Source organism: Pseudopipra pipra, chromosome 6 (genome assembly GCF_036250125.1).
Source record: "Pseudopipra pipra isolate bDixPip1 chromosome 6, bDixPip1.hap1, whole genome shotgun sequence".
NCBI lineage: Eukaryota > Metazoa > Chordata > Aves > Passeriformes > Pipridae > Pseudopipra > Pseudopipra pipra.
The window spans coordinates 61,270,811-61,293,376 of record NC_087554.1 but is presented as its reverse complement, the minus strand read 5'-3'; the positions used below and the strand labels follow the sequence as shown (position 1 = coordinate 61,293,376).

Sequence of the window (22,566 nt, the reverse complement as noted above, 5' to 3'; positions counted from 1 at the left end):
AAAGGGAATCAAGGGCACCACTCAGAGGTGCCTGTCCTACCCACATCTGCCTTTGGTCAAGCAGATCCTGGCTGTGGACACAAACTGTTAAGATCGACATCATAACCAGGACTTCTGAGTTTGGAGGTGGTTTAACAGGTGTTGGAAGTGGGACAAAGAATGTTACCAGTGTGTTACAGAGTGCACAAGAGGGGCTTTTTCCCATGGGACCTGTAACCTCATTGTGGGAAATACAGTGCTTTCATGATAATTTAGATCATCTTCACCCTCTCTAACAATGCTTCGTGGCCTGGATCATCTTCTTCACACAGACATCACTCTCACATGTGGCTCTGACACTCTCAATCTCACTGGCAAAGAACAGAATTTGGGCCAGCCCTGCACTGACAACACATTTGTTTGCTCTTTCTGTTTAAACTACATTAGAACAGTGAACTTGTGCCAGAGCAATTCTGTCGGGCCCACAAGTGTCCTTTAGCGCTTGAAAACACACACCAAAGAAACATTAAACCCTTGAACACAATTGTGTATGGGAACACCCCTGTGGAGCAGATACAAGCATCTAAAAACAGATCTGCAGAGCAATTGCAGGACACAAAGCCGACAGGGATAGAGACAATGTGCAATAATCTTTCTGAATCATAGAATAATCTTAGGATGGTTTGGCCTGGAAGGGACTTTAAAGATCACCCAGTTCCAAACTCCCTGCCATGGGCAAGAACACCTCCACTAGACCACTTCCACCTGCTCCAAGCCTTGAACTTGAACACTTCCAGGGATGGGGAATTAGAGCCTTGGAAAAGGATAAGTAAATCTTAAAGGATAGAGAGACCCATTTCTTTCTCAAAATTCAAATATTTCCATCATTAATTAATTTGAAAAAAAAAAGCCTTATAATTCCCTTACTTTCCAATAGGTCTTTTAATCTTTTCCCATTTTCCTTCAGCCCTCAGCAGTTCATAAACAGGAGCCTGTAACTCCACACTATTTATTCTTCCTAATTAAAGAATCCTGTTAGGACACGTAGAGCAGTTGCTGGATTTTCCTTTTAAGCCTAGACCTGTCACTTCCATGAAAAATAACTGTAGCAAATGAAAGCAAGTCTTAAAAGGGCACCGCAAATCTTCATGTGAGAAAAGGAAAAAAGAGGAAAAAACCTCTGCATTTTGAGGATCCTTGTGTGCACATTAATAGAATCTTCACATTTAAAGGACTTGTTTGTTGCTGTGATATCTAGTAACATTCTTAAAAGAGACTATTCAAGGCAGAGATGGTTTGAGACCTCCTTCAGCCTTGTTGAATTTCCACTGTTATCAGTCACACAAGTGCAGCCCAAGGCCTGCCTTGGCCTATCCAGACAGGAATGATGTCCCTCACGCTGCTTTTGGAAGGAAAAGCAAGAACTCCTGCAGTCTGATCTGCAACAGGGTGTCACCAAAACACCTCTGGCACCTGTCCCCAGACTAAACACCGCTGGCAGTGTCCTTGTGGGCAGCGCCCATGCCCAGTCAGGCTCAGGGTGATCAAACAAAACAGCACAGATGGTAACACGTAGTGCCCCTGTGCTGGGCACCGGTGAGGTGGCATCTCGAATCCTGGGGTCGGTTCTGGGCCCCTCAATGCAGGAAGGACATTGTGGGACTGGAGTGAGTGCAGAGAAGGGGAAGAGTCTGGAGCACAAGTCCCATGAGGAGCAGCTGAGGGAGCTGGGGGGGGCTCAGCCTGGAGAAAAGGAGGCTCAAGGGGAACTTCTGGCTCTGCAACTCCCTGACAGGAGGATGGAGCCAGGCGGGGGTCAGGCTCTGCTCCCAGGGAACAAGGGACAGGATGAGAGGACATAGTCTTAAGGTGTGCCAAGGGAGGTTTAGGTTGAACTTTAGGAAGAATTTCTCCTCGTAAAGGATGATTAGACACTGGAATGGGCTGCCCAGGGAGGTGATGGAGTCACCATCCCTGGAGGTGTTTGAGGAAAAAGACATTAAGCTATTAGAGAGTGTCCAAAGGAGGGCCACGAGGATGGTGAAGGGGAGATCTCATCCCAATCTGCACCTTCCTCATGAGGGGAAGAGGAGAGGCAGGCACTGATCTCTTCTCTGTGGGGACCAGGGACAGGACCCAAGGGAAGGGCTGCAGCTCTGTCAGGGGAGGTTTAGGTTGGATGTCAGGAAAAGGTTCTTCCCCCAGAGGGTGGTGGGGCACTGAACAGGCGCCTCAGGGCAGTGGGCACAGCACCAAGGTCGCCAGAGCTCAAGGACCATTTGGATGATACTCTCAGGGACAGGGTGGGATTGTTGGGGTGTCCTGTGCAGGGCCAGGAGTTGGACTGGATGATCCTTGTGGGTCCCTTCCAGCTCAGGATATTCTGTGATTCTGTGAAAGACTGGATGTGGCACTGAGTGCCACAGTCTGGTTGACATGGTGGTGTTTGGTCATAGGTTGGACTCAGTGACCTCAGAGGTCTTTTCCAACTCAATTGATTGCGATTTTGTGACTCTGTGTCTCTGAATCTCTGTGATTCAGTGATTGACTCTGCTTGTCTCTGTGAGTCTGTGTTCCTATAACCCCGTGTCCCTCTGTCCCTGGATCCCTGTTTCCCTGTATCCCTCTGTCCCTGCATCGTTGTGTCCTTGCTCCCCTGTATCCCTGTTCCCCTGTATCCCTGTTCCCCTGTATCCCTGTTCCCCTGTGTCCCTGCTCCCCTGTATCTCTGTCCCTGTTCCCCTGTATCCCTCTGTCCCTGTTTCACTGTGTCCCTCCACCCTTGTGTCCCTCTGTCCCTGTATCCCTGTACCCGTGTCCCTATATCCCTATATCCCTGTAACTCTGTGTCAGTGTATACTCGTGTCCCTATATCCCTATATCCCTGTAACTCTGTGTCAGTGTATACTCGTGTCCCTATATCCCTATATCCCTGTAACTCTGTGTCAGTGTATACTCGTGTCCCTGTATCCCCGTGTCCCTGTATGCCTGTGTCCCTCCGTGATTGTCCCTCTATCCCTGTATCCCTCTATCGCTGTGTCTCCGTATCCCTGTATCCCTGCCTCCCTCTGTCCCTGTATCCCTGTATCCTCTGTCCCTGTATCCCTGTATCCTCTGTCCCTGTATCCCTGTATCCCCTATCCCGGACCCCTGTACCCCCCCCTCCCCTCCCCGCGCCCTCTGAGGGCTCTCTGCACACGGCCCCGCCCGACCGCGGCGGCTCCGCCCCTCCCCTCCCCGCCCCGCCCCTCCGTCACCAGGCGCCGCCGCCAAGCGCGGAAGCGTCGCGCGCGCGGGGCCGGCCGGCGCTGTCGGCGGGTGTTTTACGGCCGCGCTTGGCGGCGGCGGAGCGGGAGCGGCCCGGGCGGGCGGTGAGTGGGGCGGCGGGGGGACCCCGGCCCGGAGCCGGGACGGGCCCCGCCCGAGCCCCTGGGGGCACCGGGGCGGCCCGCACAGGCGCTGGCGGGGCGGCGAGGCGCGGCCCGGGCACCGCGCGTGCCTTTGTTCGCGCCCCCCCCCCCTCCGCTCCGCGCTCCCCGCCGAGCGCGGCCCGTGAGGCCGCCGCGCCCCCCCTTTCCCCCATTCCCCGTCTCCCCTGCTCGGCCTGGCGCCCCCCGCCGCCGCCCCCTCCTCCTCCCCGGTGAGTTTGTGTCGGTCTCTCCCGTAGGACATGGCCGAGGTTCCGCCGGGGCCTAGCAGCGTCCTGTCCCCGCAGGGGGACACGCTCTCCCCCTTCCCCGCGGGAGGAGGAGGAGGGGGGGCCGCTTCCTCCTCCTCCTCCGCTGCCGCCGCCGCCTCCTATGCCGCCGCCGCCGCCGCCTGCACCGGCGCCCAGGACGAGGAGGCCGAAGAGGAGGAGGAGGAGGAGGAAGAGGAGGGACCCGCGGGCGGCCGGGAGCGGGAGCAGCAGCGAGGAGGAGGAGGAGGAGGAAGCGGCGACAAGGGGGCCCCGCAGCACCGGCACCACCACCGCCACCACCACCCCCCGCACCACAACCACCAGCTCAACGGCCTCATCAGCCCCGAGCTGCGGCACCTGCGGGCCTCCCTCAAGGGCAAGATCCTGGGCGCGGAGGCCGCGGCGGCCCCCGAGGGGCTGGAGAACAAGCGAGCCAGCAAAACAATGGGCTCGGGACAGCAGCAGCAGCCGCCCCCCGCCGCCGCCCCCGCCGCGGCGCCCTGCTCGGCCCCCCACGCCAACCACCTCCCTCCCCAGGGAAGGACTGCACCCTCTCCTCCTCCTGCTGCTTCCCCCCCTGGAAAAGGGGACAGGAGCCAGCCTGCTGCCACCACCGCGACCGCCGCTGCTGCTGCTAAGACTGCAGCCCGCAATGGGCTGGCGGGAGAGACTGGCTTGGAGGAGGAAGAGCAGGAGGAGGGGGATGAAGGAGGGGAGGAGGAGGAGGAGTCCCTGCAGCTCCTCTCCGGGTCCTTAGCGGCTGCCTGCAGTTTGAAAGGCTCGGGAACGGACTGTCAGCCCGAGGAGGACCTAACGATACGATACGTCCAGTACGAGTCAGAGCTGCAGATGCCCGATATCATGAGACTGATCACCAAAGATCTGTCTGAACCCTACTCCATTTACACTTATAGGTATTTTATCCACAACTGGCCACAACTTTGCTTTTTGGTAAGTGCTCGAGGGGAGGCGGGGGTGGCAGGGAGGGCAGGAGTTGGGAGTGGTTTGGGGCTGGGGAGGAGAGGATGGAAGGGTTTGTGGAAATACTTTAAATAATCTCTTTGTGGATAAAACCAAGCTGTTGTGGAAGTACCTGTCCCCCGGTGACCTGTGCATGTGTAAGTAAAGCAATGCCCCAAGATCCTGCGTTTGTTAACACGTGTCTTAAGTGGTGAGGAAAGGGTTTGAGCACAGGGCTGGGATCCAGAAATCCAAGGCTTCTAATCGGGGTTTTGACATTGACTTTTGTGACCTTTGGTAGCTCATTTTATTATTCTCTCTCAGTTCCTGGGTTTGGATTTGAAAAAGAAAGTACTTAGTCCACTAATGCCTTACAACAACTGCTTAGTGATTCTTGCACAATGGCTTTAAAACTGACTAAAGCAGGGCTGGCACATAAATGGTAAGTGGTAGGTGGAGAGGAACTGTGAAAGGCTTAGCAGACTTTTTGATCCGTGAGCTTACTTTGACAAAGACAAGTCCAGCTGTGTTGCTTTTACAGGTGTGATAGTGCTCACAGAAATCCTCGTGTTGCTCAGATTGTCTCCCTGTACTAACAATCTATTTAGTTTTACGTTCTTCCTGCTGCACTACTGAAAGATTGGTTTAGCTGCCCCTCCCTCTGCCTTCCTAAACGTTTAGCACTTCTTGTGTCTCAGCTGCTTTTAGGATGATAATTCATCCACAAGGGTAAGAAAGTGAGCATAAGTTGGCCTGAGGGGTGTCTGGGCATAGGAAGAGCTTAGCTGTGTTTGATTTACTCATATGTACACTTACATCTGCACAACAGAACGTTTTGGGGAGTGTGTGGCACTTCCTTGGTAAGGTAAATGATGAATTCTTAGCCCTTGATGTTTTAATCAAGGCTGGACACCTCTCTGAAAGGTCTGGTTTACCCAGAGCCAGGACACCCTCCAGTTCAGGGGTATCTCTGTGAAATTTTGATAGAGCGAGTAGAGGAGGTGAGGTTAATGGAGCCCATCTGGCCCTAAACTTCCTGAATGTTCTTGGTTTAGGATCTGGTATAATTTATAGGAGGATTTGTATGATTTATAGGAGGATTTTCAGAGTTGTGCTTCTTAAAACCCTGCAGAGGGAACACAGTAGGCTTATAGGAAGTTGAGCAAAGCATTACCTTCTGGAACACAACAGAATATGAAAATATTGGAGAGCATTGTTGGATGCAAAGTCATGTTTGCCATTAGAAGGATGCTGAGCAGAGCACAGTGGTGCTTTTCAAGCACTGAGCTCTGTGTGTGACTGATTTACCTCTTACTGAGAGAAAAATGCTCCTGAGCTGCAAAAGTCCACACTTGGAGCATCAAGTGTATCACTGGCAATGTTGGATACTCTGAGATCACAGTGCACTTGTTTAGATTTTAAATCATTATGGGGTTTTTTTTGTCAGGGAATAACTGAAGAATTTTGTTATGAAAAGAGCAATGACAAGTTGTTTGACAGAGCACTAAAACAGATGATTTCTAATAAGTGCATTCAAAGAATGAGATATCACTCAAGGAAGAGAAAGTGTCTTCAGCTTGTTTTGTAGTGACAGTTTCATCTTTTTGACAGCCTCAAAGAGTCAACAAAACTTTTCCTGAACTCAGTGTATTTGCCATTCTTTTTAGAAAGATGGGCACAATGTAAAGTACATAAAACTGTAGAGAAGAATATATGGCTGTGAGTGTCTAAAACTTGCAAATTGTCATCTGCTTAATAATTGGAAAGTCTTGCAGTTTGCTGAGTCAAGTTTCATGGAGGTGTTTTGTGACTGGTTTTAGTGTTTTTAAGGTTTGTTTTTTAGAGGTTTTCTTGAAGACTTTATCTTCTATAATATTTAACTTGCCCCTGCAGTTAATGGATTCCTGAACTACTGCTAAGTCCCTTTAAAATATTTATCTTCAGTCAGGGACTGCATATTCCAATTACCAGGAGGAGTGTCAGGATAGTGAACGAGAAGCTTAGTGCCTGATCTCACAGAATCATTTGTCTTTAATGCCTTGTGGCCTCACTCTCTTCTGGCTTCAGGTTTTAGTTGGGTTTTGATTGTCTTGGGAAAAGGGCTTGGCCTGTGATTTGATTGTATTTGAAAAAAGATCTGTAAGGGTTCAGTCAATTCTTTTGCTGAATTTCACCATCACCATTTTTAAAATCTTCCAGTACATCCTCACCTGTCTTCATTGTGTTCCATGGGCACCTTTCCTTTTCCCTCCCTGTGAGGGGAAAGTACAAATCCACTGAGATTGGAGATGGGATGTGTGTTTTCCAGAAATAATCAGCATTTGGCCCTTGCTGATGTTTTATGCAGTGGACCATCATTTTCCTATCGTGACAATGCAAACCTATTTTCTGGGGGCATTATTAACTTTATTCCTGGTGATTTTTATCTCCTGGGTTGGAAACTTCTAAAGGCCAAGCCAAAACTCAGCAAGTTGCAATATTGCTTTAGTGGCTGGTGCAACCCAAAGTGCCACATGTTTTCCTTTCTGTTCAACTCCCTCTTCCTGGCTTGTGCTAGCCCTTGTGTTTCTCTGATTTGGGAAGCCAAGATAGCCCTCCCACCACAATATTTTTATAAGTGTGTATGTTTATATATGTTTTAGGGTCATGTTCTCTGGGTTTAGAGCTCCAAATATATTAATGTAGGATGTCCCAGGCCCTGGAGCAGGAGAAGAGGTGAGGATGCACAGCTGGGGGGGAAAGGCACAGGACCAGTGCTAATTGGTCATCAGTGTGCTGGATCAAACCACTTCCTAACTGTACACTCAAAGAAGTTCATATTCCACTTTAAAAGGACATGGAGATACTGGGAATCTTAAAACCCTGTTAATTTTAATGTCAGATTTGCCTGGGTAACTTTTCTTGACTTCAGGGCTAGCACTGCAGCAACTGAGCTGTTGCAAGTTAATAACTTTCTCTTCTATAAATCTCTAGTGGAAGGTGTCCCTGTCCATGGCAGGGATTTGGAACTAGATGGTCTTTAAGGCCTCTCCCATCCCAAACCATTCTGTGATTCTGAGAACCTCCAACTGTCTGTTTAAACTCAGGTTTCACCTGTCTTTGGGAGAGCAGGTTTGCACTGTGTGTTAGGTGTGGGTGCTCTGTAAATACCTGGTTTTTACTTATTCCCAGGAGCTCTGTCAGCCCAGTTGATTTTCAAATTACCCATGATAACCAGTCCTCTGCCAAAAACTGACAGGGGAAAGGGGGATCTTGTCTTTCACTTGGAGTATTTTTAAGCGTCACCACATCTTTGTCCCCACAATGATTGTAAATGCACTTTCAAAGTTGTAGCTTCCTTTTAAAGTGGGTTTATTTTGCAGCTTCTAGTCTTAGCAGTGTGAAAGTTCTCAAACCTGTATTTAAAACTGGTATATTAAATATTTCAGAAAATTGTTCTCCAAATCCTTCAGCGTGGGAGAGGTGAGCTTAGGAAACCTTGCTCTGTGCCAGAGTTTGGATAAGGCAGGATGTAATAAAAGCTGAGCTCTGGCTGAGTGCTGTAACCTCTCCTGTAATTCACTGCACCATTCAGCTGCCTTTTAAGAAAAATCTGGAAAATCTGTGCTTTTATTGGATTCTTAGCTTTACCACCAGCTATAGCAGCATTTATAATTTAAACTTTCACAAGTTTAAAAATAACCTATTAATTCCATGTAAGTGGTTTTAGATGTGTTGCAAATCCTAAATGACTGCAGTTAAGATCTTGTTTTATGTTAATGCTTTGCATTTTTTTTCTTTAAATTGGATTTTATTTGAGAGTCCCAGTGTACTTAGTGTTGAAATTAAGACTGGTGAGGCGCCATCCCTGTTTTTCAGTCGTGGAAAACCTGGGGCATGAAAGGAAAACTGGAAAAGTTGGGAGGGTGTCTGAGAAGTCAGACGTGGCAGATGTAGGGAGAAGTTTTATAGGATTCATTCCCAGTTTGCAAACTCTGTATTCCAGTTTGTTTTTAGGAGTGATCATGGTTTAAGATACAGGCTGCTGGTGGCTTTGTGAAAACTCCAGTCACTGCAGCACCTGAGCAGGGAACAGGAGCCAGTGTGGTTATTCCAGCAGTGGGAGAAGGAGTCCCTTGCATGGGAGGAGGAAATTACTGGTTTCCAGTTTTGTGGAGTGGGAGCAGAGGGATGGAGTTATTTGCCCAGTTTCGGGAAGAGCTCTGCCTGAAGTGCCAGACCCGGGGTTAAATCCATTAGCCTGAATGTATCCTCTAATGGCATTCAGTAACATGATCCCTAAATGTAAGCCAGTCCTTACAGAGCTATGTCTGGGATACTTAGGGATGGATTTTGGTGCAGGTGTGAAAGGAAAATGTGGTGCAGTAGTGCAGGTTCTACCGTGTTTGAGTTGTAAAGTATTTAAAATACTTCCCATTTGGGGCCAGTTGCTTGTTTTAATCTTCTTTAAATAGGAACAGAAGTCCCAGGATCTGGGTATTAAATGCATACTCTGAGTTTGAAAGACTTAATGCCATCTTTGCTAATGAAATTAGTACAAATTGATTGATTTTGTGACAAGTTATGTTCTTGCTGATTTACAGACGTTTCTGTACTAACTCTTCCAGTATATTAAAATCTAGTTTGTTTTAAACATTTAAACTTATTCATAGGCACAAAGTTGATGCAAATACTGGATTTGGATTCATGTATGTTAATCCTGCTACTAATAATTTAGGATTGAAGTAGATGTTATAGTACTCTGTGGGTTTTATGATATATAATAGTGACTTGGGCTCGATGCTGTTCGTAGGAACTCTTACATTTAGAACTCCTCTCATACGTGAAAAGAAAATTTGGCCCATGGTTATCTCTTCATAAATGGTGTTGTGTGGGAGCTACTTTTTTTCTCTCCTTCTCACTCTCCCTATTTCAGTCTGGTTTTTTTTTATTTACACAGTTTAACTTTCCTCAGGAAATTAATTACGAAGCTTCACATCACAGTTGAGGTTCATTTCCAGCTCTGCAGAAGGTTGGAGAGAAGGAGAAAGGAGAGAGAAGGCAACAAAAAAACCCCCTCAAATTGAGGTGGAAATGCAGCACTCCCTCTGTGGGTGGAACAGCCATAGATTTACTGCCAGATTTACCTGCCTGAAGACAGAGAAATAGGTTGAAGTGTTTGGGGAACTGGTAACAAAGTCATTCTTTATTCAGCTCTCTGGCAGCAGTGGTAAAACCAGTGGGTATTTGCTTCTTTGATTACTAAACCAAAGTTCTTTGCTGTTCATTTAGCATTTTAAATATATGATTCATGAACAGAACGTTCCTGAAAAGTGCCCTAAACAAGCAAGAACACAGATATGCAGAGTGTCCAGATTGTCACTACTCTTGAAGTGTGTAAAAAGAAAAAAAATCTTAAAAATTCTCCACGTAACTGTCAGGATCAACAGTTTGCACGTGTTCACTTGAGGGCAAAGCATAACTATAACATGCTGGTTTGTGGTGTGCTTTTTTTTTTTTTTTTTGGTGAGGTATAAGATTACATCTAGGTAGTCTGCATAATTATAGCAATGTTCTGAGCAGTCTGGCTGAAGATACTCTTTATTTAACTCCCTGGTTTTCTCAGGTCTGAGCCGAGATACAGAACTTGCCTTGAGCTGAAACTTTGCATACACAGTTCTAGTATAAGTACAGCTTCTCTTTTCTGTGGAATAAACTGTGTTTTGGAACAAATGAAGGGCTGCTTAGGGTATTTCAGTCCAGTTAGATCATGCTACAGCTTTTGTTTGTTGTTTTAAACAATCACTTGTTAGATTGCTCAGGGTTGTTCTTGGATACTGCTAAAAACGTGTTTTCCTGCCAAATAAAAACTTAGCGATAATTATATTTGCTTCAGCTCTATTAGAAATGGAGTTAAGATCATGCTGTATCATAGGGCTTTGGAACTGCAGCTTGTACATTTTTGGGCTGCTTCATTTCACCTTTGATACAGTTCCTAGTTGCTAACTTGGTTAATAACCCACCATCCAGGTGGAGATGCTCCAAGACATTATTCTTTTTGGGGTGAAGAGCCTGTGTGTGTGAGCCTGCAGGACAACCTGCATGAAGGAACCTTCTGTCTGTGGGAGTTTCACCCCACAAAGCTGTGTACAAAAAGGTTCAGGTGTTTGGAGACTATACAGTTTAGACTTAGGAGCTCTGGGTTCACAGGTGGGCTGCTCTGAGCCCTGGCAACACTGGCTCTAGCAAGTGTTTTTTATTTGGCTTGTGTTACACTTGTAAACTTGAATTATCCAGACTCTGTGCCAGCACATGCTTGTGCCAATCATGTGCTGTAGTCCCGGTTTAGCTGCTGCACTTGAGCCCAAGGCTGGTTCCCCCTGCAGACACAGGTCTGTCTGTGCATCCCTTTAGACACCCCTGTGTACAGTTAGGAGTTTCTTTTTATGTCTGCCCATCTTTTCTGAGTGCCCAGGAATTCCTCCTCCCCTTGGATGCTGTCCTGCTCTGAGCATTGCTCGGTGTTACTGCTGCAGGTTATAATGTCATTAATCCCTCGTGCTCATCACTCAGTTTTTCTTTTTCTATTTCATGGTAAAATTCTGCTGAACACAGGGCAAGTGCTTGGATAGTGTTTGGGTTCTTTTCTTTTTGGGGTTTTTCTTGATATTTCAGAGTGACTACATCTCCTTGACCACAGATCCTGAGACAATGCCATTGGGATTAACTGCCAGTGCACAGCTCTTAACAAATGAAACCTCTGAATAGTTAAAAGTGTGTGAAATTAACTGTGCTTTTTTGTTTGTCCTCTGGTGTCAGATGACTGAAAACTACCCTTTCCAAAGATTAAATGCAGCAACACTTTTCCCCGATCCTTTGTGGCCTTGACATTAAAACCAGACAAAAATTAAGCATGTTATCTACCACAGCCCTCATACAGGAAAATTCAGATCAGTATAAAATAGGAATGGACTTTTTTCCCCCTCTGCAGAAGCCCATGTGAAAGGGTGATTTATGCTTTAACCTGGTATTTTATTTTATTTATTTCCCCTTTCAATCACACATGTTCTTGCCTGTAGACTTTGTGAAATGTGGTTCTCTCCAGGACAATTCACTGGTTGTTAATTTTAAGTTTACTGGAATGTAATAAAGAAATAAAAGTCTTTTACTGATATTAATATTTTTTGAGATATTTCTAAAATTCATTTCGCTATCTTTTCGTAGCCTTTTTATAGAAATGAGTTTTTTGTGGCTGTTTCACTTAAAAAAATGAACTTGGTTTGCTGCTTTTGGTGGCACTGGAGATGCCAAACTGAGAATGTCTGTTTGTCTTTAAGGCCATGGTAGGGGAGGAGTGTGTAGGTGCCATCGTCTGCAAGCTGGATATGCACAAAAAGATGTTCCGCAGAGGTTATATAGCCATGTTAGCAGTGGATTCCAAATACAGAAGAAAAGGAATTGGTAAGAAAAAAGCCTTTTTTTTTTGTTCTTATTCAAATCCTGTCTTTGGGATAACTGTAGCTGTCACGAAGATTTGAGCTGAACTGGTGGTTTGTCTGTCTGTCATCCCCGACTTACTCAACCGCACGAGCTCCCCCGTGGCCTCTCTGATTTTGTTAAAATAACCTGAGATGCCCTTTGAGGTTCACACCTGGGATATGATAAAGCTAAAAAGAGAGGCAGGCAGCAGCCCCTGACCTCTGCCTATTACCCCTGTCAAGTAACACCAGTGGGAATTGCTTTGTGTTTTTATGTGTGCCCTCATCACTGTATTTCCATGTTGTGTTCAGGCTCTTCTTTTCAGTGAACTTATTCCCTGGCTTCTCCCTATAAATTATGCATATATTGCCCGTTGGGGAGAATTGTATGGAGCTCATTATTGCATTAATAAGTGAAGAAAAATAGCTGTGTATTGTTACTTGCATGATTGAAATGGAGATCTGTTCTGTTGGGGAGTTCCATGGTAAAGAAATCACTCTTGGCAGGGAGTTTGCCCTCCCTCATTAATCAGTTTTGCCCCGATGAAGGGATTTTCATTCTGACACCAGTTATCCAGGTTGGCTTAATTAAAGATTTGTTCTTATGGAACTTAATTTTTTTGTGCTGGTTATTGTGAAATTACATTTTGGAACATGTTTTTAACTTAAAACACGGACGTCAGCTTTAAAGCTTAAAATGTGCTTCACCACTCATGTACACTGAACAGCTCATACTTCTGTGATTAAGGACAGAAAATTACTTCCAATTGAAAAATACAGTGATACATTGCAGAATGTACCACTGTGTTTGCTCTCTTCAAAAAATAACCTTCAAGAAACTTGCAGTATATGTATTTTCATGACTGTTCAAGCGTGTACAGGTTTTTTTTCTCTCCAGTGCAAATTCAAAAGCCATTGTTGGTTTCTGTAGTGGAGCAGAGGGAGAAGGATACTGAGGAATCACTGTCTCTCCTTTGCTTTTAGCTGAGTCATGAAGGAGTCTGCCATAATTTAATTGCAGGTGCTTGGATTCATAAGTAAATAAGAGCTAATGCTGTTATGATGAAGATCTCTGCAAGATTTTTCCCTCCCTTTAGTCAGTTGGTTATGTTAGAATTGTATAAATAGAATTTATCTTTAAAACCTTGCTTACTTTAGCATTATATATGTTGACTTTTTCCTACATTTGCCACCTTGCTGTTTCTCAAAGTGTGCTGCTAATCTGAAGATCTGCTTTAAATGTAGTACAGTTTTATCATATGTTCAATGAAAAATCTTAATTGATTAAAGTTTTGAGAATACTTTCCAACATTCCCTAGATTCCTTGGGGTTTTTTTTCCTTTTCCTTAGCCTTCTTATGGAAGTGAGATTTATGCAATTTCATTGAACAGCAGTTTTTTCTACTAATAACTTTGAAATCAACTTTCAATTTCACCCCAATTCTACAGACAGGTAGGGATATTACATCTGTAGAACTGTTGTGAAATAGATGAAAAATAATGATAAAAAAATTAAATTAATGCTTGACTGAGGGGAAGGGATGGGCTTCAACAGTATTATTAGATCCTAGCAAATCCAGAGGGGAGTGAGCCACAAGAAAAGTGGTTTCATAAGTTCTGTTACTAATAGAAGTATTTGTTTTAGTAAGAGGAAATTCCCTTGGAAGATGAATGTCCTTCAACTGCACGCCAGCAGATTTTGCCTTTAAATGCAACAAAAAGGAATGAATCACATCTTGGAAGGCTATATATAACACTGTGTTAAGCATAGCAGCCTGTTTCTAATATCCTCGTGTTAGAAGAATCTTGCACTTAAGCTGAGTCTCTGGATAACTTCAAGGATTATTTTATTGTTCAGACTCGAGGCTGCAGCTTGACTGCAACTTCTTGTGTTCTTATTTTCCTCCCTGCCTTCCCCAGGTGTCATGTCATGTAGGTAGCACACAGTCATATATAAACCAGCATTTTTTTTTTGCACTGCAACTCTGACACTTACTGAAATCTGTATTTCAGGTACAAACTTGGTTAAGAAAGCTATTTATGCTATGGTTGAAGGAGATTGTGACGAGGTAAGATTTTTCTAAATCAAAAACTTTCATAATGTAAATGGTTTGCATTCCTCTATGTGTGGATTGGTTTCACAGGTTTTTCTTCCACAGGACTTTTTTTAGGTGAGAAATGGTAAGGAGTTCTTTATAATAAAAGGTGGCAAACTTGGTAAGAAGTTCCTCAGAATAAAAGAAAAAAGAAATGGCGCAAATAGGAGATGGATTTTCTAAATTTATCATAAGTGCTGGAATTCAGCGTTTCAGGTTTTGTTTTACTTTGCGAAGCTGCCTCAGCCTTCCCTCCCAGGCACATTTTCCTCCACGGGCTGCAGTGTAAGGAGCTGCTGAGCAGTGTAAGGTGGTGCTGTGTGTAGCCCTGCCCCTGGAACAGTGTGTGCTGTGGTGCTGCGGTGTGGCTTGATCAGTCATCAGCCTGTTCTGACACTGCACAGCTTATTAGGTAGCACAAACAGAGCTGGAGTGATTTAGCATGTCAACAAAAACTTGGAAGGAAAGCGACTGTCAAACTTTCTCTGGCCTAAATGTTGTTAGTCTTTTACCACATTACAGTCCCTACTCTTTTTCTCTCTCTCTATATATATATAAAGAAACTGTCTGTCTCTATGCACCATGTTTAACTTGTGAGGAGCTCTCCCTACATCCATCCTCCTTAATCAGGTTATCTGTCCCTTTGACTCCCATCTCCTGGGCACAATGCAATTGTTGCCTTGTTCCTGACAAGTGCTCACCCTGGGTCGTTTCAGTGTGTCACAGTTAAGGAGCCTTTGATCTCTCTGTTATCTCCTTTCAACTGCTCCCTCAATTGTCCCCCTGCCCTGTGGTGAAGTTTCTTATGCAAAGCTACAGTTTGTGTCACAGGACTTCTGGGCACATACTCCTGTTTGTTTTTCCACTTGTTGCCTCTTGTAGCATCCCTGGATGTGTTCTGACTTCATTCATCGTGGTTATTTTTCTTCCCCTCAGATTCCTTCATGACTCTACTTACTGGTGTCTTTTCCCCCCCCCCCTGTCTAATTGATGTCGTGCTGGGGCAATACAGTTCAGCCTGTAATTCTTTAAAGTTCTTTGTTTTGGCTTGTTGCTTCTCTCATGCTATGTAACACTTGCTGTAACCTCTTTTACTACTTACTACAGAGAACTAATCAAAAAAAGGTTGGTTTGCTTGTTTTCCCCGTTGCTTTCCACTGTGGTTTTGAGTTGATTTGCTGCTGCTAGAGCATTCAAGATTTAAAAAAATGGCTAAATAACTGAGGACTAGTGTCCACATCACAGCTGGAATATTGAGATGCAGAGAAGTGAATTGCCCACTGTTGTTAGAGAGTCAGGAGTAGAACTGGCTGTTTCTGCTCAAGCTCTGAGTTGCAGTAATTACTGTCTGATTTCTGAATTTGTGTGTGCTACTTCTCATGTACCTTCATTTCTAAGCTGCTTTTATCTTCATAAAAATACAGTAAATGTGCTAAGGGTTGCAGGCTGGTCTACAGTGAGGCCTCATTAAGTCTTAGTCACAGATTTTCATCTCTGGTGCTGTATAAATGCTCTGGATTAGGGGCAGAGGGCATTTCTCAGATACTGTTCATGTTCCCTTTAATTGAAGGCCCTACAATTCAAACTCCTTGAAGTGTGTGCTGTGGGTGCAGTCATGGTTCACTTCCAGTTTGGAATCTGTAACCCTGTTTGTGGGAAGACGATTCCAAACTCATGTCCTGCTTTTTGGGGGCTTCTGCATCAGCTGAGTCTTGTGCTGGTGCAGAATTTGGAACTCAATTTTGGAGCGTGGAGTGCAGGCAGAGGATTTTATTGATGTTCTACACCACCAACAGAGGCACATCCACACTGATTTATTATATCTGTGTTCTTTTCCACATACAGGTTATCCACAGCCAAACAGCCAATGTTTTCATGGTTTTTTTTAAATTTGCCACCAAGTATGGGCTTCCTCCACATACACATAGTGCAAAATAATGGTGGTGGTTGCTTGTACCACTTGAGTTTTCAGTCATGACCACAATCTGAAAAATCCAACAAGCCACCCATTAAAAATCTCTGTCCAACTCTTGCCCTCACCATTTTTTACAACAATTTTCAGGAGTTCAGTTTCTAGCTAATTGATGCTTAAAGCTGATCAAACATGAAGTTGTGCATCACAGTAATTTGTCTCTGTGAGGTGTGTAAATAGTTTAATCATCCCTGCTGCTCTTAAGGTATTTTCTTACATCTTTTAATGAAATCAGAAGCATGGTGGAAATAAAAAGATGCTGCTACTTGAGATAAGATGAACTGGAGTTCAAAATAAAAAAGCTATTTTCTAAAACCTGCTTGGAATAGGATTAAAAACATAAATATGCAGCTGTGGGTGTCATGAAAGATTTCCAAAGGCTGCTTGGAAACTCTTCCCTTCAATCTAATTATGGAATAGATGCAGTAAATAGACTCAACTTTAATAACTTATGGTGTAGAATCTGATAAATGTTCAGTGTGTTACTCTTCAGAGTATCATAAATTGGACTTTTGAGGTATCACCATTGAGTCCTGAAAAAATTAAGGATTTATACAACACCACGGATGAAAATCTTGCCACACATCAGTAGTGATTTGTCATTTCAAATATTTTAGTGATATTCCAATATTTTAGCAATTAAGGACATTTGGTTGTTTTTTTTTTTTCTTCCTGTAAGCAATTTTACTGGGAATAAACTAAGGCAGGCCTGTGGAACAAGTGATTTACAGTGTGAGCTGCTGTGGTCAGGCAGTGCCTGAGAGGCAGTTTGTGCTGGGCTCCATCCCTCAAAGCTGAGGCAATATCCTTGCACAGGGGTGGTTTCTCTGAGTGGGGTGAGTAAGTGAGGAGGTGAATTGGCTGGAATGGAATCCGTGTGGAGGGGAGGAGCTGCCCATGGAGCTGCCCCTGGCCTACATTAGAATAGAAACCAGGGAAGTGATCTGAGGTTGGGGGTGGGTGGGTGAACTAGAAATAACCTTCAAGCCTGAAGAAAGTGCAGCCTGCTTCGAGCTGGAGTGTCTGGATATAACATTACAAACAAAACTTAGGGATCTTTGGGTTTTATTATTTTTTTTTTTGCCTTTGTGATTTTCTCGGGCATTTGATGTTAATGATTTCTAATATTTGGGGTAGTGAACTCCCAACACCCTGAGTTTCCAACAGGCCACAGTGATTTAGGATAACCACAGGCTGGTTGCTTAGGAAAGGTGAACTATGGAAGTCAATCAGGTGAAGGGGAATAGTTTCACCCCCAGCCCCAAAGCTGTGAAAAGATTTTTCTCCCAGTTTAAAAAAGGGAAAGTGTATGTTGACTGCAGCAAGGTGCTGTCTGCCTGCTTTTTGTACATTTCCTTAGTTTTTTACTGACAGGCAATTTTCCAAAATTGTGCTGCTGAAGAGCTTCCTGTGGAATTGTTACATCCCTTAATTACAATTAGAAAGGAGGAGTTGTTCATTCATATGTAGGTTTTCCATCTGTAACAAATGACAGACTAATCTGCATACAATTCACTCACCTCATATTACTGAAATAATGTACCATGCAACTGCTAACTAATAAAAAGTAAGACCCTTGTAAGTGGGACTCCTAAAAGCTTTTTGTTTGGTTTTTTTTAAGCAAAATGTAGAGCATGAAAAGGAATTCTGAATTCCTATGGAAACTTTAGGTTGATTTGAAGTGACTTTTTTTGACCACACCAGTGATATGTTGACACTGGTGTCTTTCTAATTCAGTACCACACTAGTAAAAATTAAATGTGTATTTTTATAGAATCCTATTTAAAATCATTACATTATTAATATTTTAGTTTTTCCTTAATCTATAAATCGTCTAAGGTATGAAGTGTTGTATTTTGGGTACTGCCTTTCTTTAAAAGTTAAGGCAGTTTTAAATTGATTAAGGACACTGGACAAGCCCCCATAACTTGAGTCTGATGATATGTCAGACTTGAAAGTAAGAATAGGGAGTGCTGGGAGCACTTCCTTCATTTGCTTATTTGGTTTGGCTGTATCCTTTCCATGCCTTGGTTTTTAAACTTAAATTCATTCAGAGTTTGAACTGAAGAAGCAAGAAAGCTTCACCACTCCAATTATCTTCAGCTTAGGAATAAATTCAAGCTATGAAAGTGTAGTAGCAAGAAACATTGCACTCCACTCTCAGTATAGAACATTTCTTGCTTCTAAACCCAGTTAAAATTAGATAGTTGAGCTAAAAGGTTTATGAAATTTAAGATAAAAGAGAAAGTAACAACCTTCAGAAAGCTGCAACTTGAGCAGAAAATGCTGTTAAATGCAATCCTTTGCTGCTCTCCAGGGGGGGATGTGATTGTGCTATCAGAGATTTAACAGGCTTATGAGTACAACAGAATCGACCCCAGAAGAGCAGAAATAAATGTAGTGATTGAGGGTTTGGAGCTTGATTGAAAATCTCACACAGGAAGAGGTGCATTCTTCACCAAACAAAGCTAATGAAATTTGAATAAAATATGCCCGTGTTTCCCGTTTAGGTAATAGAAACCTGTCTTTAGCTGCAGCATGTTGAGGTCAGGGAATTGCTTTTCATTGTGCTGAGATTTCCTTAGAAATACCAGAGCAAATCTCCTGCATTTGCTTTCAAGATGAGCATTCACTCAGGTAGTGGGATTCCAACAAACCTGTATTTCAACATTTAACCACTCCCTTCAGTTCAATCACCTGCAGTGTTGGAAGGGTTTTAGCATTGCAAGGTGTTGGAGCTTGCAGTTGAATAGAGATTTGTTATATCACTGTGCCAGGTTACTAAACTTTGGGGAGAGAATGCCATTTGTAGCTAAGAATTCCAATAATCCTCTGCATGGTGGATTTACATGGGTCAGATTTCCTCTCTGGCATTAATATTCTGTTTTTAATTTGAATTAAGGAGCCGTACAATGTGTAGAAAATAGCACTCTCCAGGAAAATTATTGTGCTTCCATTATTAGTTATAAATGAATAGTTATTATCCACTGTAATGGATAAGGATGTTGAGTACTCCATCAGGTCACAAGACTTGATAGTAGTGCTCTGTGAAGTACCAGCTAGAGAAATTCAATCTCTAATTCTTGCCACAAGACTAAGAATTGAATTAGGTTGTCTTAAGTGTACAACTCTGCCCTGCTGTAATTTAAGAACTCTGATGATTAATATTTTAATGTGTGACTCTAGTTCCTTTTTGTAAAACGAACTACTGCCAAGTCTTACATTGTTCAGTGGGTTGTTTATTGTTCTTTCAACATCCTCAGACTGAGCAGCACAGGTGGAATAATCCATTGGAATGTGGTTAGAGCGGCTTGAAACTTGAGTCAAATATATACATCAAATGGATTTTCAAATCTCAGTGGAGGTGACCAGTGCAGGCACTGCCTGCCTCCCTCTTTCACACCGGTGTAGCTGCTCCTCAGGCTGCAGGAAACAAACCCCATGGAGAGAAAAAGGAAAGGTTTTGTGCCAGGTGGCTTTGGAAGGAGCTCAGCAACCAGCCTGGAGAGCTGGCAGGAGACATGAGGGGGAATGGGAATGTGTGCCTGGAGGCAGTGGGGGACACAGAGGCCAGAAAGCAGATTGACTTAATCCAGGCTGAAATTGTGGTCCTGTATTTCCATTCTGTGCTCCTTCCACAGTGACCATCAGCTCCTGTTTAATGTGTGGATGTTCATTGCCATGGGGATGTATGGAATTGAGTCACATTATTAGTTCAACCTGTGTTCTTGTGCAACCAGGACCTGTCCTTAGGAGCAGAATCCTTAAAGAGATGAGCTGGAGGACAGCAGTAAAGAGGCAGAGCAAGTTTTTATTATGTGGAGTGGGTTTGGGATCACTAGTTGTGGCAGAGCTCTGTCCAGTGCACGTGAAGGAAAGAGGGAGAAAATTCAGAGGGAGATACTTGAGTTTATTAAATAACTTCTTGTTAATGCCAGTGTAGTTTTTACCTGCATTTGAGACTTCTGGGGCAATTTCAGGTCTTTGCTTAATTTGGGCTACACTTCTACTTGGTTTTGGTCTGAGTTATTACTGACAGATGTTCTTGCAACTGGGATCTCACAACACGGGGTGGAAAAAGATGGGAAAAGATGCTCTTTCTTCCTGGTGTGCACTCTGATTTGTTTGGGGTATTTGTTGGTACCCAGGTTGGATGGGACCCTGAGCAACCTGGTCTAGTGAAGGTGTCCCTGCCTGTGGTAGGGGGTTGGAATGGGATGATCTTTAAGGTCCCTTCCAACACAGACCATTCTGTGATACTTGTGTTGAGAGCCAGTACTCCTTGCAAACATTGGATCTGACAGCTGGTATCAATATGAAGCTTTTATCTAAATCTAACGATTTAGAGGTCAAAGATATTAAATAAATAAACAAATCCTCCTATGCCAAGTTTTTGTAACGTGCAGAGGTTCAGTTGCTCATTCAGAGTACGTTTTGGACCTTCACCTGTGGTTGCTTGGATTTTGGGTGGGTTTTTTTTGAGAGGGGGAATGTTGGGAGATGGAGGTTGTTTGGGATTTATTTGTTGATGGTGTTCTTTACCCCAATTATTAGGTGGTGAACTGAAACTCTGTTTGCAGCCAAGAACTAAAATCTCGACATGTTGTTTACAATTACAGTTGTTGTTTAACTGCTGTTTTTTTAAAATGTGGGAAGCTCCAGTGTGGGGATGGGAAGCTTAATGTGGAAATATTGCTTCATTAAGTAAGAGTGTAAGAAGGAATCAATTCCACTCATTGCTCATAAAGGTACCTTTAAATAAAACCTTTGAAATGGGTTCAGTAGTCGTATATTTGCATTTGCTTACTGAACTAACACGACCTACTCAGCTAACGCTGCTCCTTTTCTTCCTTTTTTTTTCTTTCTTTCCCCTTCAAGGTCGTATTGGAAACAGAAATCACAAATAAGTCTGCTTTGAAACTTTATGAAAACCTTGGTTTTGTGCGAGACAAGAGGCTGTTCAGATACTATTTAAACGGAGTTGATGCACTGCGTCTGAAACTATGGCTGCGTTAGGAGAGCCCATCCCACGGGAGCGACCGCCGGCCCCGGCAGCGCAGAGTCGGCCTTTGCATGCCAAGCAATTTGTTCCCAAAATTGCTTTGCAGGTGGACTTAGTGATTCCCATGCAGCTCTTAAAAAAAAAAAAAAAAAAAACAAAAACCTGTCAGTGTCCCATTGAGTGTCGCACATTTTCGTTGCACTTTGGCATGGCGCGTTTGTTCCGAATTAAAGCCGGTTCTTTCCGACTCCCGAGTCCTTTTGGTACCAGCCAGAGATGTGCCAGTTGATAGCCAAGATAATGTTCATTCATTTGCAATTACTGACTGTCTTGACATACACAGAACCTGTATGGGAAAGCCACTTTTGGTTCCAGAAAATTCAAAAAAAAAAACAAAAAAAAAACCCAAACAAAAACCCCACAAACCACACACACACACAAAAAAAAGCCAACGTAGATTGTAAAATTCTATAAGCATACTAACATTTCATACTGAAATTGCCATAGTTTTCTGGGGAAGAAGAAGAAAAAAAAAAAAAGAAAGGCTTCAATTTTAGGTTTTATTTTTCAATATTGAATTTTTTTCCATTCTTAAATATTGGTACCTCAGTGATTAGTGAATGAAAACATGTATTGTAGGGTGGGGTGTGTGTTACAACGAGTAACAGTAACCATTAAATTGCGTCTGCCAGTGCCTGTATAGATAAGTATATTTGTCTTCACCTCTAAGTTTGGAATGCATGCTTTTATTCTTTTGCTTTCTTCAATTGTCTTTGCAAGGAAAAAAAAAAACCAACAAATTTTGCTTTTATTTAAATTCTGGATTTGATAATAAATTATTTCAGATTTTTATAATTTGGATACTTCTCCCAGTCGAGGGTTTGGAAGGCCCTTCTTCTAGCAAGAAGTGTGAGCTATTTTGAAAACCTTGGGTAGCTGCTAAAAGAGAACTTGATGGCACCAGTGAGTCTCTGCTGGGTTTGGATGCACTTTTTTCATTAAAAGAGTGAGGGACTTTTAAAAGAAGATATAGAAAATTAATGTAAATTGGTATGATTTTTATTTAATCGAAATTATTGCTAGAAGCTCTGAAAAACAGCTATTTTAAGATAGTCGGAACAAATTTTTTTTTTCTTTTCAGATTGCTTTGCTTCAGTGTTCTAAAATGCTTCAATCTTTGGTTCTTGGTCTTGGAAATAAATTTCAAGGTGTATCGTATGCATTTTTAGCTGCTCTCATTTTCTCTAAACTTACATGAGCTAAATTATTGGGGGATTTTTTTCCCCTCCAAAATCAAAGCAGCGGGGAAGGAATTCTGTCTCCCTTTCTCTCTTTCTCCCATTTGCTCTTGCTCTGTTTTTTCTCTATTTTTTTTCCCCCCCTCTCTTTAATTGGGCTCACAGAAGTTTTATAACACCCATC

At 43.4% G+C, this 22,566-nt stretch overlaps 1 protein-coding gene across 1 annotated transcript; it reads left to right on the top strand.

The window, feature by feature from the left end:
- Positions 1-3,247: 3,247 nt before the first annotated feature.
- NAA30 (N-alpha-acetyltransferase 30, NatC catalytic subunit) lies at positions 3,248-21,391 on the top strand. Its single transcript, XM_064659545.1, has 5 exons — positions 3,248-3,350; positions 3,647-4,609; positions 11,935-12,058; positions 14,088-14,143; positions 21,021-21,391. Exons 2-5 carry the CDS (start codon positions 3,650-3,652, stop codon positions 21,156-21,158), a joined length of 1,278 nt encoding a protein of 425 aa, XP_064515615.1. The 5' UTR covers positions 3,248-3,350; positions 3,647-3,649; the 3' UTR covers positions 21,159-21,391.
- Positions 21,392-22,566: the final 1,175 nt, after the last annotated feature.